The 13,495-nt window shown below is 36.5% G+C and overlaps 2 protein-coding genes across 5 annotated transcripts; one reads left to right on the top strand and one right to left on the bottom strand.

The window, feature by feature from the left end:
* Positions 1–879: 879 nt before the first annotated feature.
* On the bottom strand, positions 880–8,135 carry LOC105175245 (uncharacterized). Of its 4 annotated transcripts, none has more exons than XM_011097629.3 (7): positions 7,742–8,135; positions 6,646–6,938; positions 3,148–3,239; positions 2,928–3,050; positions 2,029–2,844; positions 1,722–1,938; positions 880–1,451 (listed from the first exon to the last, which is right to left on the bottom strand). In XM_011097629.3, exons 2-7 carry the CDS (start codon positions 6,935–6,937, stop codon positions 1,033–1,035), a joined length of 1,959 nt encoding a protein of 652 aa, XP_011095931.2. In that variant the 5' UTR covers position 6,938; positions 7,742–8,135; the 3' UTR covers positions 880–1,032. The 4 variants fall into 4 exon arrangements, with proteins under 4 accessions (XP_011095931.2, XP_088732036.1, XP_088732038.1 ...); XM_088875910.1 differs by lacking the exon at positions 7,742–8,135 and adding an exon at positions 7,580–7,735; XM_088875912.1 differs by lacking the exons at positions 6,646–6,938; positions 7,742–8,135 and adding an exon at positions 4,294–4,376.
* Positions 8,136–11,820: 3,685 nt separating this feature from the next.
* LOC105175244 (uncharacterized) lies at positions 11,821–12,643 on the top strand. Its single transcript, XM_011097628.3, has one exon. The coding sequence runs from the start codon at positions 11,919–11,921 to the stop codon at positions 12,513–12,515; it is 597 nt and encodes a 198-aa protein (XP_011095930.2). The 5' UTR covers positions 11,821–11,918; the 3' UTR covers positions 12,516–12,643.
* The last annotated feature ends 852 nt before the right edge of the window (positions 12,644–13,495 follow it).

Here is a 13,495-nt window from a genome sequence, read left to right as displayed (position 1 = left end):
GAATTATTCTTCTTGTTTTAATTACATATAGCCTAGTTTAATGCATAAGGCTATAACAACTATTGAGCATTTGACCGAGTCTTCATCGATCATGCAAAACAAAATAAAAAAAGAACTATTGATATTGATTTCTCAGTTCAATGTAACTGTAAAATTCATATTTTATCACTTTGAATGCATGATTATGTTCTGGCCTTGGAGTTACACTACAACAAGTTAATCCATGTTAAAAGCATTATAAATAAAATAAGAATATGAACTAGCTAATGAGTCACAGATAAATATATATTAATTTGGGAATTACAGTTTCTTTGATTTAATTAGCAAAGGTGGTTCTGATAGTTATTATTACTTAGTCAGGTTTGTCATGACCACATGGAGAAACGGCTAACTGATTTATGAATAATAATAAAATATAAGTGTTGGATATGAATGACAACTTATGATTATTTATGTTCATATGTTAGTGTTGAATTTTATATTTTCAGGTACTGATGAATAATGTGCAACATAATTTGGAATAATTTAATAGTTCTAATAATATGGAACATGATATATCAGTACACTGATGATAAGTGATACAAGGTGAAATCAAACAAAAGAAAATTGTGGTTAATTTTGTGGCTAATTTTCATGTTACAAGTTATTACGAGAATATTCATTGTTCTTAATTTATATACGTGATATATACACATGGGATGAGACATTGCTGAAGCTAATGGGGTTTTATCCTGAACTCGTGGTTTGCAGTCAGCAACAAGTGTCGTGACTCCCTATCGGTTCAGTTTTTCTTAATTTTTAAGTTTATTTCATTTATTTCCTTACTATATGTAATCGTGTATAATGATATTTTACATTTAAAATTATTTTGAGATATAATTATAAACACAAATCATACAATTTCCACCGCATGCGGCTGAGGTGTACAGTAGTATATCACTGTGGTTTTAACAAGACCAAAAATTATATAACTAATGATGGCAGTCTTTAGAATGCCAAACAATACATCATTTACATGGCAGTCGAGCCATACTACTGCTTTTCAGTTGTAGGCTGGCTGCCTGAATTTACTCGGGCTGCTGGTTTGCCCGAGGGACCGGCATCACTGGAACTCTTGCGAGTCCAGTCTTCGTTTTCTTTTATTTTCAGCAGCTCCTTTAGGTGCAGTTCTTCCACACCTTTCTTGTTGGCTGCAGTGGAAGAACTAGGCAACTGCTGTTTGCCGGCTTCAGATCCTCCAACATTGGAAGAACTTGGAGTATTGTTATCTCCAAGTCCTGACCTGTTAGCTTGAGGCAGGCTCGGGAGTTGCACCCTTGGCATGGGGTTGAGTGACGAAGTCAGGAAAGACAGGATGTCAGGCTTCACCCTGACGTCCACCCATTTATTGTCTATCCAGTCTTTCGACACTCTAATGTCTTTCCTCTTTATTGTCAAGAACTTGTTCTCGCCTGCCATCAAATGAGAACTAGATCAATTCTCAGTAATTGTGCATGCATGTCAACCTAAATGCAACAGGACAAGTCTTGTGACAAAAAAATATGTTTCTGACTATACAAGGTTCTAACAGTTAAAAGGGGCCATTTCAAAAGATGAAATCAATGACTTATATTTCAAAACATTTAGCACAGTGATTCTTGTCATGGCTAACAAAGTCTCTGATCAGTCATAAGAACTAATGGTTGAAAGCAGAATTGGGGTTCGATAATGTTAATACGCACCAGGAAAGTACACTTGAAGGTTACTTCTGGTGGATGTGTCGCATCCAATTACAACACCTTCCCACCAGCCATCACACCACCATGCATCAACTGCTGCCCCTACCTCAAACCTGGCATCAGAAGAATCCCAATGAGGCCACGGCCTCACTGTAAGCCGGCCAGCACATCTCATGCCCAGTTTATCTGGAGCTGCTACTCTGGTTGCCGGTACCCATTCCTACAAAATGCCAACAGATTAATTTGATCATTCTGTACTGTTTAGTTGGAGTTTGACTTAGAAATAAGAACACCAGTAATATTTACATACCTCTAGTTTCTCAGGTCCATCAACATCAGTGATATTGTAGTATTGGACCTTGAGACGCTTTTGTGATGAAGACAAAATCTTGCACCTAAACCAGCAGCCCTTCATACCGCTGTCTTGAGAAAGAAGCTCAATATTTTCATCAACTCTGGGAAAGACTTGATTCTGTGGCTCAGCCACAACAAGCTGATTCTCAGCAATTCCCTTGCCGGGCAGTTTGATTTTCAGTCTCTGACCAGATGGTTCCCCTGGTGCTACTTGATTGTCCTGGACTGAAGTTTTGAGACCAGCAAGCCCACCGGGAACAGGTTCACCCAATCTGAGATTTTTACTTCTCTTGGAACTTGGGGCTGCAGGATCTGGACGGCCAGAGCCTTCTGCTTGTTCACTTGAATGCTGCAGGTTGTTGCTTGACGGGATATGGTATTTCAGAGAGTAGAGAATGGGTTGCATAGAGTAGCCACGTAATTTGCTCAAACTGAAGGCGTTAATGCTGTCGTCTTTGAATTCTCTATGGCACAAAAAACTTTTAAATGATAAATTTTGAGGAAGAATGTCGCCACATTTCTCGAAATCACTGGGAGTCAGAACTGCAGCTAGACCATCAATGCATTTTGCACGAATCTCCTGTTCAGTTGATGTGATGAAAACTTCCCTACATTGGGGGTATAGCTTAGGAATCTGACCCTCAATGTCCTCACGCTGGAGAAAAAGACGAACTCTAGCCATTTTCTCCCCCTGCTGATCCTCATACAAATCTTCCACATAACCAACATGGCATTTTCCTTCTTCATCCGTGATCCACACAAATGAATATACCTGAGGTATCATGAAAAAGGATTATGAGAACAGTTATAAAGGCCAGTTACCAAATCCAAAATTTTCGGCAGTTCAAGACTCACAGGTATGCTAGTTTGATTCCTAAAAAAGGCTACATAGTGCTTCAGCTGCTTGCTACATATCAAGGCTTCACCTGACCACAAAATATCTGAACTTTGTGCTGCTGTTTGTCTGGAACCTTGGATCTGAAATTAAAGTCTTATGTTATAAACCAATGCTAAGTACTCTACTTTGGGGAGATTATTAGAAAATAGAAGGACAGGGATAAATAATGAGAACCACCTCCTCATCCATAGGACTCCCACTCTTGGAGAAACGAATCATAGAAGACATCAGATGTTTCAGATGTGGTGTTCTTTCAATTATTTGCTGATCTGCAAAATCATTAGCAGAAAGAGAAGTTAAAACAATTAAAGATATTCACTTTAGAAAGTAATCCAGAAAACATGCAATCTAAAAGACTGAAAGCCATACTAAGTGCAGTCAGATAGATCTGGAAATATTAAAACTACTACTGAAAGATAAAAGGATTATAAAGTCATTCTAATTGATGTTTCCTACAAATTTTTGGCACACAGGAAACAAGCAATAGTTCAAATAAAGTCCCCATAGATTTCAACAGCCATCAAGTGAATAAATGTATTTGGAAATCGGGGGGGGGGGGGGGGGGAAGAGCTCAAAGCAACTTGACCACTGAGATCTCTAAAAAGGAAACTGCAAGAACAGTTTATGACATTAGAAGAGAAGGCATTCAACAATAAAAATGGGCAAACTGAAACCATTAGTCTGAGTAAGAACATTAATCTATACATCTTATACACATATATGAGAACACATCATAATGAACAAATAGAGAAACATCAGAATGTACATCATCCTAATATCAGTAAAATGAAATTCAGGAGATCATGCATCAAACACCACCTATATAACGAAATTGAGAAGACCAAGTATCAAACCACCTTTCTTCAAAAGGAAGTACCTTTCATTTAGTATTTTTATTTACGGAAAAGATGCAACCCGTAATTCACAACTCTCCTATTTGACTTAATGCAATCGTAATCATCAAAGGTCTCAGATCTTTCTGTATGAGTGTCAGAAACAGTAAAAGTAATTCTTCCAAAAGAGATGGAGCATTGATTTAAACATCCAGGGTTGATTAGTTTATCAATCATACCCTGAGTGAACAATCAATTCATTCAGATGCAGAAACAAAACTTGAAGAAAATACATGGCTATTAAACCACAGGGCCTTACATTTCCCCTTTTCCACCATCAAAGAGTGAATCTATCATTCTCTAACACAGGGAAATTTGGCTACAAAATAGGAAAATTCACAAGCAGCTAAAGACGTTTTACTTGATTGACTCAACGAGAAGTTATTCTATTAGAATACCTCTGGTAGCAAAAAACTCAAGGTTGTTCTACCTTGGATCGAAAGAAGGCGATGATTCCAATGCTCACTAAGAGGAAGTTGTGTGCAAAGAACAGAGAGGAAAGGGCGTTTAAATAGAAAAAATAGCTACGGAACATTAATAGTGCCACCTCAACGTGACGTTAGCACATACGTGTGCATGAATTTGATTCGTTGCATGGTAAGCCCCTCTTTAAAGTTTTTGGATTTTCTACCTACTTACAGATTCTCATAATAAAATTTCGTAAACAGGCGTTAATTCCTACCTATCTGTCTACAGCTTAGGCCTCATCCACGCCGAGGCCAAGCCACAGCTAGAAAGGCAAGCCGCTGGAAAGAAAAGTCTGAAAGAGATTTCCACAATCCAATTGACACCACAATATTTGGAGCAAAAGAATTGAAATAAGGTTTGCAATATCTAGAGTAATCCTGTGCATGTTTTCGTATCAGATTGTTGTCACTACATTTTGTTTCTTTTTCCTGTGCCACATCTTACAATTACCACCGATGTTTTGAGCAACAGCTATGTCATCTAGAGGAAAGGATTTTGCCTCAGTTTAGTTTATTCTGCTTCAAGTAAACCTCATGGTCAAATATTCAGAATATACCATTCTCTTTCAGGAGTTGGTGTTTAATAGGCTTCATTGGATATGGTTATGATTGCATTTCAGTTTTTACTTTACGGCCAAATTATTTTCACACGCTAGAAGTATATAATAGTGACAAAACTTTTCACTTGTCTAGGTGTGTTCATCAACTCCACCAGTCCAGGTCCTTAAGGTTCATCTATAAATTTTGTTGTAACTAGGAAAAAATTTCCGTTAATATTCATCAAGCACAAAAGATAGAGTTTCCTCATTTCTCCCTGTGAACAGTTAATCTATTTCACTATGTTTATAGTCCTATAAGCCCTTCCTTCACCGCAAATTTTGCTGCCACGAGAAGACAAATAGTGTTCGGTGCAAACCTATGTCCAGTCTTCCTACAAATTGATACACAAAATTATATACATGAAAAACACTATAAGATCATCAAAACATCAGGACCTAAAAGTATCATAACATTACAGTTATAGGCATTAGTCCAACAGTTCCCGAGCATGAACTCGTGTCAACCTTTTTCTTCCAAAATGCCTTATTTCTTTCCTCTAATGTTTCTAGACAATATCCTTTAGGGTGCTTCCCCATATTCAATTCGCGGAAAAAATTTCTTGCTTGAGTAAACAAAGAAACAATGTGTAGTATCTCCGTGTGATCATTAGACAAAGAGCACGTAATTAATGCTGCTAAGGATTCAACAGGCTGTGATGTTGCATGAAGCGCATATTTTATTGGTGAAATGATAAAGTTCATCATAAGGAATGAATGGTCTGTTGTACACATCATATGGATGCGTACATTTGGTACTTACAATTCATGTAACCTAGTGGATATCGCCCAGCTATCTTGAATACACCCAACCCAAATCAACAGCACTGACTAGTGTATTATGAAAAAAGAAGAACACGGCCAGCTATCCAAACATATGTCCGAGAAGAATGACTTTAGAACACTACAACATGATTTAAGTTCTTGCCTTTAGAATAGAGATTGTGTTTGACAATATATCTGATATTCAAGTTTGATAACTTAGACACATTATCCTCAAAGATTCACGGGAGGTATAACATAGTTGTAATTAAATCTTCCAACAGTTTAGGTTAAATTTTCTAGGTAACCTTTGAATGTCAATTGACTTATGGAATTTAGTGTTTCAAGGAAAGCCGAATTTTAGATGTTAATTATCTCCTCCACATTTATGGTCTAATAGGGTAAGAGTTAAACATAGTCATTGAGGTTGACAGCATTGATAAACTGAACATCCTAATCGAATCGAGAGAGTGACATATAGAGATAAACTCAAGGATATAGTCATTACTGAGAGTTGCTACAAGCTCTAAATATTGCACTCTCCGATATACTTGGTTCATATAAGATCAGTCGTTTATCAACAATCATCTCCCATAAAGACTTGTGAGTTTACTGAGTCTTTTACGTCAAAGAGATTATTTATCAACCTAGCCTAGGACAAAGCAGAGACTAAGATTTGAGAAAGATGAAAGTATGGTTGTTTGGCCAGCATTGGCAAAAAAAACATAAATCCAAACACTTGATTAAATCAAAGACAGGTCAAAAGCTTCCGATTATCTTCAGTGCCATGCACATTCTCTGCAGAGTTTGCACTTCAGAGCTGATTACCCAAGTGCTGCAATTGCTCCTGTGAACTCATACGAGTAATCTAAATTCTGAAACTACATACACATTTCCCCTGCAAATCATTAATTTCAGAGAATAAAACCATTAAAATTCTACAGGAGCAACACATACTTGAAATGGGAAAGATTGGGCCGCCTCCTGAGGTTACTGACATCAGACATTCTACAACATCTTTTCTTGCTTTCCACCTAGTTCCAGCATGGACTGCGTTCCTGGACCCAAAAACACGTAAGAAGTCCTCTGTCACCGAGTAGATCATGTGCTTTACACTCTTCTCTGCCCCCACCACAGCAAGGAGGGAATTCCCAGTGGAGTCCCTTAAGAGATAGTGAACAACGCGGCTTCCCTTTTCCTGGGTAATTACACGCTCTTCCCATGCCCTAAGCACCTGATTGTGAGACATCCTGATCAAGCAGAACATAAGACTAAGTGCTCGAGATAAAACATGCATTTCATCAGTGACCCCTTTACATAGAATAAGCAATTCAAGGTATGATCACCAAGAATTATTGCAAAACCAATCTGATCAACCAGAAAATAACAAAAGACTAAGTAATGAAAACAAAAAACATGCATTTTGCATGTGATCACATTCATGAAATTATCAAGAAACACAGAAACACCAACAGGTTTTAAGTAGAACATAGTGAAGGACAAAGTGTTGTAAATAAGATATGCATTTCACCTGTGACCCCTTTTATGAAATAATCAGTTCAAGTTATGATCATCCAGAAATATAGCAAAAACATCCGGATCAAGAGGACAAGATAAAGGATTAAGCATTAAACAGACATGCATGTCACAAGTGACACATGAAATGAGCAATTCAAGCTATGATCATCAAGAATTACACCAGACCATGTACGACAAAACCAAAATTCTACAAAAATCCTAAATAAATTATAGTTTCTGCTAAACATGGAAATAAAATAAACCAAAAAGAAACCACCAAAAAAGAAAAAAAAATGAACAATTAGATAAAGCTCAGAAAGCGGCTAGAAAAGATTCTAAACGAGAAATAAGAATTCAAAACAGAAAGAACAACCTTCAGATTCCTGAACTAAACAAAAAGATCGCATCTTTTCACAAAATCAAAAATGGGTTTCCGCCAGTTTCGACCAAGTTCATTCAGCACCATCCACATACAATGATTAAGTAAAGCAGCATTCACAAAACTGATGAAATAAACGCACAGAATCCTACGAACCTTATGGGCTATAACGCAAGAACTGGAAGAATGACAAGGCAAAGAAGAAGGAAACAAGAGTGCAGATAAACACCAGAGGAGAAAATTCTGAAACAGAGCTGAAAAAAGCAGGTGGGAATGAGTTCAGCGCAGAGAAAAGAGACAAAAGGTGAGTAGGATGTTTGGTGGCAGCTTTTGGCGGTTCAGGGTTAAATGACAGTAGCGAACAAGTAACGGAAGAGAGTGCATAAATATGAGAGAGAAACAAGAGACGGAGACGGTGGCGTTGGCGTTGGCGGGCGCTGGCTGAGGCCAAGTGCCATCTCTGTACCATACACTGCTGCTTTGTGGGTCGTACTTTTGAGTTTTTGCGCTAAACTTTGGAAATCTTTTTCATTTTGATTTTCCGTCTTTCATGGGCTGCTGCTGCTCCATCTTCTTCTTCTCGGTTTTTTCTTTTATTTTTTATTTTTTAAATATATGGTAAATGTAGGAAAATTACAATATATTACAATAATTACATTGAGATATTAATAACTAAATTTAGTATTAATGAATATACAAATAATAGTACTGAAATTGAAATGGGGGAGATTAATTACATTAATTTTAATTGGGAGTCTTGGCTGTTAATTAAATCATGATAATGAGGGTATAAGATTGGGTGCGATAAGATGAATTTAATTGTGTCTCAATAATGAGGACAGGAAATTGCCAATATTTCTCTCTATTTCCATGAAACGCTAGATTGCCTAATTATTGCGTTTTTCAATTAATGATTCCCACGACTTGATTGCCTCATTTAAGCCATGCTGCTATTTATCATGGAGTGATGCAATATCTGAATTTATTAACTTGACAAATATTCCAAAATTAATTAGATTTTTCTCTTTCATTCTTACTTATTTTTATGATTTGAAAGTTTGAATCCATTCTATACTTTCAAATTGGTTAAGTTTAGTTAGCCATAAGAAGAAACAATGTATTAATTCAGTTTTTCTATTTCTGAACCATAAATTCTTATCTAAATACAGCTTATAAGAAAGCAAACCAAAATCCATAGATTCGTACTAATATAATTCAAACACAAGACAACTGCCCCCAAGCAAAAATATTTTTGATGTGTTTATAATTTTAATTTACAATTAAAAATAAGTAGCTTATAAAATCTCATCCCTGAATAAAGAAATAATGTGCTTATTACCATCAGTAGCCACTTCTAAATAATTTGCATGGATGTACAATTCCATCAGCAATATAAGTTCCAGTAGATGAAGATACGGAAGAGGAGAAACACGGTACTGCTAGCAGTTGCCCACGAGCATCAACAAGCGATCATAAAAAACGGCCCTTCAAACGTGGAGCTGCTATCTGCACACTTCACTCACGAATCATGACAATGCCAATAAGAATCTATGATAAATCTACATGACTTGACTACTACCTATGGAAATGGAACCAATGGTGTAAGTCATGCAGACTAGAGTTTCCACAGTCTTCTTATGTTACCCTCAAGAATCAAGTCCAGCTTTGAAGCCTAACTACATCCCTCCTAAGTGATGACTACAACACTTGCACATATTAAAGATTAGCCAGGACAGAGAAAAACAACACAGGCAGGCATCTCAAAGGAAAATACTGGCACATATTTATGTATAAAGTAAAATATAGATACGTCTTAAATCGGCTGAATCGAGAAAACACATAATCCAAATGTAATCAGTCCTTAACTTTACAATACAAAACAACTTCATTTATACTATGTATCTCCTAGTAGGACCAAGAAAATGAACTCTAGCCTAAGCTCTGCTCCACAACACTGCCGCACAAAGCCTCAACATCAAATCTATTCCCAAAAACTTGGCCAAAACATAAAATTCAAATGATTCAAAAGGTATAGAGCATCTAAAATCCTTGACAAAAACTATGTAAATTCAATAAATTTGCGTAGGCAAAACCCCAAATACACAAAATATCTAAGTCGGCAAACCCCGTGAAGCTAAACTTCCAGAGTCTCCACCATTAACTACAAAATTAAAGCTAGCTATTACAGTTTGTTAGATCCCAAAGCAAGGTCTGCCCATATGCATATAGGCCCTTCTCCAAACTTAGCAAGTGATACAATTTCTTCTTCCAAAGCTAAACCCATTAATATGGTATTTCAAGCCTCTGCTCACAACACAAGAAAAATAGAAGAAAGGAATTCTATCTAACAAATGACTTCATGAGAAACGATCATTAGTAGAGGTTTTTTTCTCAACTTTATTAAATCCTATTTTACCTTTTTCTCCCCAAAAAATGTCGAATTGAGCCATTATAAAGAACACCTTGATGTATCATGGTTGATTCCTAGGGTTTTGGGAGAAGATATCAAAGTCGTAGTTTACCTTAATTAATACAGAAGCTTCGCAAAGACGAGGTGGTCCATGATTTAGAAACAAGTAAATACGCATAGAAAGTAAAAGTAAAGATGAAACATCCAGAAAGACACATAACCAGTTGCGGTTTAGAACTATAATTTAACCGGAACCGTAGAAGAGTGGAGAGGTGGACTTTCTCCGATCATCACCGTGACAACAGGATTTGAGATTTTTCTTTTCTTGAATGAAATTGGAACGAATTCGAGATCTGGATTTGAAGAAAGATACGCACCGCGGCATCTGAACTCCATTCACATATACTAGCGAAACCAATTTCGATTTAGAACGTTAATTTGACCGGAACCCTAGAATCGTCCAGAGAACGTACGACTTTCTACAATCGTCACCATTACAGCAGGAGTTGAAATTTCCTTTTTTTCTTTTCGTATGGGAAAGAATTTAAATCTTGATTTGAAGAAAGGTATGCAGCGCAGGCTTTGAACTCCATCCATACATAGTTCGTAGCGAAACAAACTTCAAATTAGTACGTTAGTTTAAGCGGAACCCTAGAATCGCTGAGAGGAGGATTTCTCCGATCATCACCATGAGAGCAGGATGTGAGATTTTCCTTCTCTTGATGTAAAGAATTTGAGATCTTGTTTCAAAAAATAGATACAGCGCGCGGCGTTCGAACTCCCTTCTTATATAGTAGCCAAAACGCGGGTGCCGGACGTCGGTGGCAAACGGTCAAGTCGCTAATCTTAATAACCCGCCTCTATTATAAAAGCGTCTCTTACAGATGAACCCATTTAACACCCATCGGGTTTAGGATCAACCCAGTCCAGGACCACTTGATCCTCAACTGGACCTAAGTCGGTCAATTTTTTTTAATAAAAATAATACATGATATATAAATTTTATTTTATTTTTTAAAATTGATTATTCTAACAGATTTTTTATATTTTTAAAATTCTAATAATCATTATTTTATTGTATTACTTTTAAATTTTCAATATTTTAATTCAATAATACTTTTTATTTATTTTTTTAAAATTTATTTTAAGTCCTTTTTGAATTTATTATCATCTAAATTTATTATTGTAAGCTTGTTCATCAAGTTATTATTTAAATTTATTATATAGCCTTAACTATTATATTTTAGTTATAATATTTTGTGTGATTCAATTATTATTTATTTTATTCCATAAATACAAGGATAAATCTAAATACTTGTTCAAAAAAAAATCTTAATTTCATTAAAAAATAAAAATATAACAAGTATATTTCACAGCCTGGTTGGGTTCTGGACTAGGTCTTAACCAAACTAGTTCATAGACTGCATTAGAATTTATAATAGATCGAATTTGGCTCATTAAAAATATGGGATCACTCCATGACTGATCATGAACAATAGTGAGTTAAACCTAAATCGGATTTTTCTGAGCTAATTCATGCCGATTTTGAGTCGGTCCAGTTCACTGTGCACCTTAAAGCCATTATTATTAGAATTTTTTAAAAATACTTAGTAAAATATTAAATATTTTCAAATTGTATTTAGCTTAAAATCCTCTTTCTTGAATTTTGAAATTGTTCCATTGTGAATAGATTTGTATTTCCGTGGGCCTCTTAAGTGGACTAAAGCTAAAGGCCCATTTATTTAGTGGGTTTCTTACACAGAACAAATACATTCACCACTATCCTCTAGTCCACAGGCCCATTTTATAGCTTGAGATAAGGCAAGAAAATCAACAATCTCCGACCTCCACCACCACCACCCATCTAATTCCAAAGACAGGCACTCATAACATCATGTTCTGATCTCAAACTTGCAATCAAAGATGAAGGCACTGAGGTTTCAGCTGCATTTGAACCACCCAAATCTCAGCAACCCAGGAGTTAATTTCCCAATAATCATCCCCATGAAAGCCAAATCCAAGCTTATCTACCACCCCTCTTCACCACCCTCCAAATCATCCTCCAATGTTTACAATTCAAGAACTAAAAGAATTACAACCCATACAGACAAACCCCTCCTGCTAGAAGTCACATCCCCCAAGTCGGAGAAATTTTCAACATGGGATGAATTGCCCGTACTAATTTCAAAAGAGCATTCAAGAATGGTGATAGTTGGGGCTATGTCTTTAGGGGTTGCACTTTTCTTGATGGGGTTTGATGATCACAAGGCGTTGGCTTTGGGGCCGGAGGGCCCGTTGGTGGAAGAATTCTGGGACAATATGAGGAGATATGCACTCTATGCATTGACGGTGAGTACGGGTGCTATTTACACTCTTTTGCAGCCTATACTGGAGTTGCTGAAGAATCCCATCTCTGCAATCCTCGTCCTGACCATTATTGGAGGTAGCATTTTCATTGTGTCTCAAGTGGTGACGGCTATGGTTGGCTTGTCTGACTTTTCTTATGATTATAACTATTAGAGAGTGCTTTCAGACCGCGGACTGCTGCTTGTTCTTCTTGTTCATGTCTTTCTAATATGTCCGTACTGATATTACATAATCCAATTAAATTCCAAGCAAGCTATAAATTTAGCTTGAGCTCACTAAAATACGTATCGTCGATTGGATTTTTATTTTCTATCTTGCAATTACACAATAATTGTACATTTGGCTGTTGGATATTAGAGTCTACAATTAAGACCATTTACTTATTATATAGTGAGAGTTTAAAACCTACGATTCTTTTATTATTGGATTTGAAATCAAACCAAATACTAGACAACCTGAAGTAGTAGGAAATCATGGTAATAGTTGAAATTAAGAGATACAGACTACACCCTTAAGAGATCTAGAGGGAAACATGATGACGACGAGAGTAATGTACGTGATATTCAGACTTTGAAGTTCATGCTGTGTGTGTGTATATATATATTTCTTGTGTGTGATATTCAGACCCACATACAAATTATTAGTTTGATGTTATCTGAGAAGTGTGGCGTTGGGGGGGCGTGCTAATTTATAGCAACAGGTCCGACTCCCTTGTTTGTCAATTTTCATATTTTTTCAGTAAGAAAAAATAGGGGGTCAGGAGGTAGCGTAGCAATTTTCCTGAGTCAGTGGGCGCTTTAATTTGCAGTGTGTGATACTTGGAATGCAATGCACACAGTCTTGCTATTATTGAACTGTTATATTTAAACTTCATCTTTGGGGTTTTCTCTCTGACAGGCTAAAGTAGTAATAAATGGACATAAAAGTTTAATGATACTTAACTGGGGACATGCATGGTCATGGACGATTTCTCTTCATAAGTATCTTGAAAAAATCAACGCTGACATAGTAAAAGGAAGATACCCTAATTACTCGTGTTCAGGAGTCAAATGGAAACCTGAGATGGGGATCATGGTTTGGCATGGACTTGGTAACATGTATGGTAATTGGTATATAAATTATTCGATTAGTCA

This window comes from Sesamum indicum, linkage group LG12 (assembly GCF_026168435.1).
Source record: "Sesamum indicum cultivar Baizhima isolate 11 linkage group LG12, ASM2616843v1, whole genome shotgun sequence".
Taxonomy (NCBI): Eukaryota; Viridiplantae; Streptophyta; class Magnoliopsida; order Lamiales; family Pedaliaceae; genus Sesamum; species Sesamum indicum.
Note: the sequence above shows the minus strand (reverse complement) of the source record. Positions and strands in the feature narration are given on the sequence as shown.

Bases quoted from the DNA above. Each gene is read 5' to 3' on its own strand.
- LOC105175245 (XM_011097629.3), bottom strand. From the start codon at position 6,937: ATGTCTCACAATCAGGTGCTTAGGGCATGGGAAGAGCGTGTAATTACC. The intron at 3,240-6,645 runs GTATGTGTTGCT...ATGATTTTGCAG, and splicing joins CCCAATCTTTCCCATTTCAA to ATCAGCAAATAATTGAAAGA. The intron at 1,452-1,721 runs GTGCGTATTAAC...ATTTGATGGCAG, and splicing joins CCTTCAAGTGTACTTTCCTG to GCGAGAACAAGTTCTTGACA.
- LOC105175244 (XM_011097628.3), top strand. From the start codon at position 11,919: ATGAAGGCACTGAGGTTTCAGCTGCATTTGAACCACCCAAATCTCAGC.